The sequence below is a fragment of the Sprattus sprattus genome (assembly GCF_963457725.1).
Source record: "Sprattus sprattus genome assembly, chromosome: 8".
NCBI classification, from domain to species: domain Eukaryota; kingdom Metazoa; phylum Chordata; class Actinopteri; order Clupeiformes; family Clupeidae; genus Sprattus; species Sprattus sprattus.
In genome coordinates, this window is record NC_137927.1 from 29,185,951 (window position 1) to 29,191,033 (window position 5,083).

The 5,083-nt window shown below is 51.3% G+C and overlaps 1 protein-coding gene across 1 annotated transcript in view; it reads left to right on the forward strand.

Annotated features, from left to right (window-relative positions):
- frmpd1b (FERM and PDZ domain containing 1b) overlaps positions 1 to 3,817 on the forward strand; it is a gene marked incomplete at its 3' end in the record, with an annotated part of 28,764 nt that extends 24,947 nt beyond the window's left edge. The window contains exons 15-17 of the mRNA XM_080843566.1: positions 1 to 48; positions 166 to 1,197; positions 1,356 to 3,817. The exon at positions 1 to 48 is cut by the window's left edge and continues 97 nt beyond it. Of these exons, the coding sequence (XP_080699692.1) occupies positions 1 to 48; positions 166 to 1,197; positions 1,356 to 3,817 (3,542 nt within the window). The remainder of the gene's footprint in view (positions 49 to 165; positions 1,198 to 1,355) is intronic.
- Between the last annotated feature and the right edge of the window lie 1,266 nt (positions 3,818 to 5,083).

The following is a 5,083-nucleotide window of genomic DNA, read 5'->3' on the forward strand; positions in this document are numbered from 1 at the left end:
TCCGCTGGGGTGGTCGACCAAAAATGCGCCGCATCCCCGCTGAAGAAGGTAAGGACGGAACTATGTCACCATCACCAACACCGTGTGCCTTTTGATATAATAAAGTGGTATTACGAAGGTATGTGGATAGTGCTATTTAATGACCTATTATGTGTTCCTCCTCAGAATATTTGTCACGTTGCGGAAGCGACTCGGAGGACTCGTCAGACGAAGACTATCCCATGGACGCTCAGCTCTCAGAAGACACACACACTGTACAGATATACAACCGCAGAGATCCAGAGGATGATGACGACCAGGCTATAGGTGGGGGGATAGAAATAACGAATGGCAAGAGAGGGAAAGTGAGCGTGATCGTGACTGAGGCACAAAACGAGGATGAGGAGAACGGTAACATGAGAAGTAAGGCCAAGGGAAGTTCTGCGGATAACAACGAAGAGATCTCACTGGAGACGTTCCTGGATACAGCCTGGTGCCACACCGACCCGCGCGTCAACAGCAGCTTCTCGAGCTTGTCGAGCAACTCCCTGAGCACTATGGAGGAGAATTTCAGGGCTGCGAACCGCGCCCAAGCCCAAGCCCAGCTGGATACCTTGCAGGAGAAGAGCAAAGCCTCTAGTCAAACCTCCAGTCAAACCTCCAGCATAGACGTTCACAGCCCATACCTCCTAGACATACCTGGACGGCTGGACATTTCAGTCTCTGAAGCGGCGCAGCGACCTTCCAAACTGGTTTACGATCACGAAGCAGACCTGTGTTATGCTGACCTCTCCCAAGCGGACTCTCTCCCTAGCCCACCTGAGGCAACTGACGATGAGCTGGACGACGACAGCAGGATGGAGGACGATGACGGGAGCCTCAGGCCGATCCCAAGGACACTGACTCGCTGGAACACTCAGCTGGTGACTTGTGACGATGACAGCCTCCAGGACTCGGAGGACAATGACATCAGCATCCATGCGGTTTTAACCCGGAGTTACAGCCGCGAGAGTAGAAAGCAAGGCTACAACTTGACTCTCCAGGAGGAGATATTTGGGCAGCTCTTCGCCAATGAAGACATATCCCCGCGGAGAGAGAAGGCATCCAGGGCTCCCCAGGGTGCTGGAAGCATCAGAGACAGTGTGTCAGAATCAGAAGATGAGTTTTTCGATGCCCAGGATCGTTTCACTCCACCAATAACAGAACAGGAACAGAGAGGTCCGTGAAATCTATGATTTTTCAAAAATCATTTTTTTTCATGCATGACGCACGATAATACAAGTGACATGCTGTTGTATGTCTGTTCATGTTTTACCACTTATATATGCTCTGTTACCTGTGGTTTTTTCTAACACATTCTCCCTATTCTCCCACAGATATGAACAACTCACCCAGATCCCTGAACGTAAACCACATCCACATGAGGAAGATCGTGAAAGCAGCCGCTCACGTAAACGGCAGACAGCAGGAGGGAGACGAGCAGCAGGAGGAGGAGGACAGAGATGACCGTTCCTCTGTGTCTTCCTTCCCCCAGAGCCTGCTGTCTGCTGTCGACTCTGACGCGGACTCCCTCTCAGGGGGCCCTCTGACCTCCTTTCCCACAGTGGCCTGCCTTCTGAATGAAGCTGAGGAGAAAGAACATCCAGAGCCCAAACCGACGAAGGACCATGTCGCTTTGCAACAAGGGACTCAGCACTCTCATGGTCAGTGCAACGGAGACATACCGGGTAGGAACACACGCATGTCCTCGGAGCTGCTGGAAATGGAGCCGGACACCATGGAGTTTAAACCGGTCACCTCCACCGGCCCGCCCCGCACGTCTCCACTCATTACCGCAGTGCGTCAAACCCAGCTGTCACCTAACTCTACTGAGAGTACAAGGAACGCAGAGAAGGAGACAAAACAGGCCAATGGGATTCTCCCATCTGCGAAGCCTAAAAACCATCTCCTCCTGAAAGTCCTTTGTCCAGATGACGTGCCGGCTCCTACTCAGAGTAATGTCCCTGAGGCTCCTGGAGGTGACACAGTGGAAAAAGAGCGCTCTCCTGTTTCAGTTCACGGAAGAGGGGGTCGGAAGTCGCCGCACGCATTGTACCCTCCTCCGAGGAAAGAGGCCATCCTTACTCCAACCAGCCAGTCTCCAACATCAACCCCTCCATCCCCCTTTCGTCATCTGAAACCAGCGTCCACAGTCCAACTAGAGTCTGATAAGAAAGTGACGTCGCTCCCCAGCATCCCCAATGGTCTGACCTTTCACCCCTGGGAACAGAGGAATGGGGTGACCCCGGCTCCTGGCTTAAGCAAAGGGGTCTCCCTCAGCCATGAAAACCTGCGGACGGAAAAGACAGACGCCCCCAAAATGAGAATGGGTAGTGCATCCACCACACCGACACCCACTCCCTCCCCACTGGTTCCGGTCAGAAATCCTATCAGTGGAGACCCGTCTAAGGACTCAGTGGGGACAACTTCACCAGGCCTCGGTACCAGAACCGGATCCTCAGGTCGCCTCTCCACAGCAGCCCTTCGCGGGAGGATCCAGGACCTGCCCTGGTACCTGACCCGTTCTCAAGAGATCCTCGGTACCGCCGTGCTCGAGACCAGCTCTGCTGCTGAGGAGGTCCAAATTCAGACTGAACCTGCAGGACCCAAAGAAATCAAGAGCCTCCCAGCAGCTGTGGCAGTGAAAAAGACAAAAGAGGAAGTTGCAGAGGTGGTCATCGCAAAGTTGAAAGATGGACCAGAGGAAGTGATGCCAGTTCAGAAAGAAACCAATGGAAACCCGGGAGCTCATCCAAGCTCTGTGGAAAAGAATGAGATGTACAGGCATTTGGGTTCTTGCAAGTGTGAACAGCCCCAGTCTAACAGAGATAAGTATCCTGCAACCTGTCCTGATGGTCCCCCGGCCCCCATTGCCAATCCTAACAGCGAACCATGCGGATGTCGCACAGTTTACGCTAACTGCTTTAGCGGGGACGCGGAGGACAGCAGCGGCTTTGACGATGATATGACAGTGTACGAGTTCTCCCGTCGTACACAAGCCAAGAAACCCCCGCCTCCACCACCTCCCCAACCAGTGCCCCCCACCTCAGCCTCCGATCCCTCTCCCAATGTCCTGTCTCTGCTTAGAGACACGCCAAACCCCCTGTCCACGTCTTCAGAGCTCAGTCCTCTCTTGACCCCTCCACGGCCGCTGGAACCTCGACCGCTGGAACAGGGTCTGCTGGGGCAACCCTTGCGCTCCCTGCAAGGCCGGCGCTATAGCACTGGGGGGCAGAGGGGTGCCAGCCTAAAAGCAGGCTACGCTGCCCTGCGGAGTGACATCGACGAGCTGCTGTCCGTGCTAGCGGCCAGCATGTCACCAGCAGTAGCAGTGTCCCCGTCGGGACGTATAGGGAGTTGTGACCAGTCTGGCGGAACGAACGGGCACTCTCTCTCAGACACTGAGCGCTGCCTTTTACAGACGGAGGCCCGAAGGTTAGCCTCGGGTTGCCAGCGAGCCACGCGGGTAGGGTGGGCACCTGACGACGCCCTCCTGTCGCTAGGCAACAGCTTCAGTGCCCTGGTGTACCTGTCTGCCGCCTGCTTGCGTGTCTCCTGCGCACATTGCGGGGGTTCCCACAGCGACATAGATGGGAAGGAGGCGCTAGAGAAACTTCAGGAGATCGTGGGACTGTACAAGGAGTTTGTCGCCGCGGTCGAGACTGCAAGGGAGGGGGAAGGTGTCAGGGTGCTGGCCAAACAATGCACTGTGCTCATCTCCACTGTCTTCTCCCTCACTCAGCTGTTTAGGACGCGTACGCCAGACAGGGACTACGGACTCTCAACGCTGAGCTTCTAAACTAGTCGATCGTGATGCGATGTGAAAAAGTGAACATGAAGTGCATGTTCGAGAGTTTTAAACACTGAGACTGCGGATGTAGCAAGGAGCACGTGAAGGAGGCATCTCAGAGGTCCAGTAACACTGGGCCAGATATGGTGCTGCTCGCGCGAATGGGTTGAGTGTGTGCTGGCACACATTACTGGGTCAGTACTAAGTGCTTGTAGGTCGCATATCCTGCACGCTGTACACACTGAATCTCCGACTGACTAAGAACGTCTACAAGGGGATAACATCAGCCCATTTGAGTGGCAGCCTCCTCAGTGACTTCACCAAGTGCAGTCTCCTTACGAACTTGCGTGGGTTATGCATTTGTACAGATCTATTTTCTAACAATGTACTTTGTTTCTTCGATTATGTACAGTATGTATTTATGTATTTATTTTTACATTCAGTACACTACAAGTATTTGTGCACGACAGTTTCTTACATACAGAAACCTCACTTGTTACAGTCCCTCCTCAACCGTAATAAGTTGTTATACTTGTTCTTCTTCTTGTGAGTAATATCCTACCTCCTAATCTGACAGTCGTTAAAACCCAAGGAAAACTGACAGTATTATATTCCTCTGTTTTTTTTTAGTTATGCTGCTCTGATCCATTTCAGTGACTCCCAGGCTTTAGGGAGGAACCTGAAATCAACTCACCTTCCTTTCCTCTCTCACCCCTGAATAATAGTGTACAGCCGGTAGTTATACAAATGCATATATGCAGTAATATATTAGTCCATCCAAAGGTGTTCGGAACTGGGGAGGGGGACAAACGGGAGGGTAGGGTACTGATCAGATGATGCTATGTATGTGATGTTATATATGTATGTATGTATTGTCTGTTAGTAAGAAGGTTTGGCTACTGTTTTTTTTGTTGTTGTCGTTCTTCTTCCTCTTTATTTGTTGGCACATTAACGGACTGTTAAATGTTGTGACCAGAGGGATTCAAAAACTAAATAGCACAAAGATTTGTTCCCGGATAGTGGAAGAGACCCGGCTCAGGATAGGGCTGGATTTTTTTTTCCAGGGTCAGTTTTGATAAGTGCTGTTTCTCACTGAGGTCTTCACACATTTTTTTTATTATTTATTTTGTTATTTATCAGGCTACAACATAAGCCTTTTGGCTCCTCAAATTGTCCTTCATTTTTGACTATGCAAGTGTCAATTGTTTTTGAATATTTTCCCACATATCATGTTTTGATTCTTTAAAACGAAAAGAAAAAAAAAAAACATCAGAT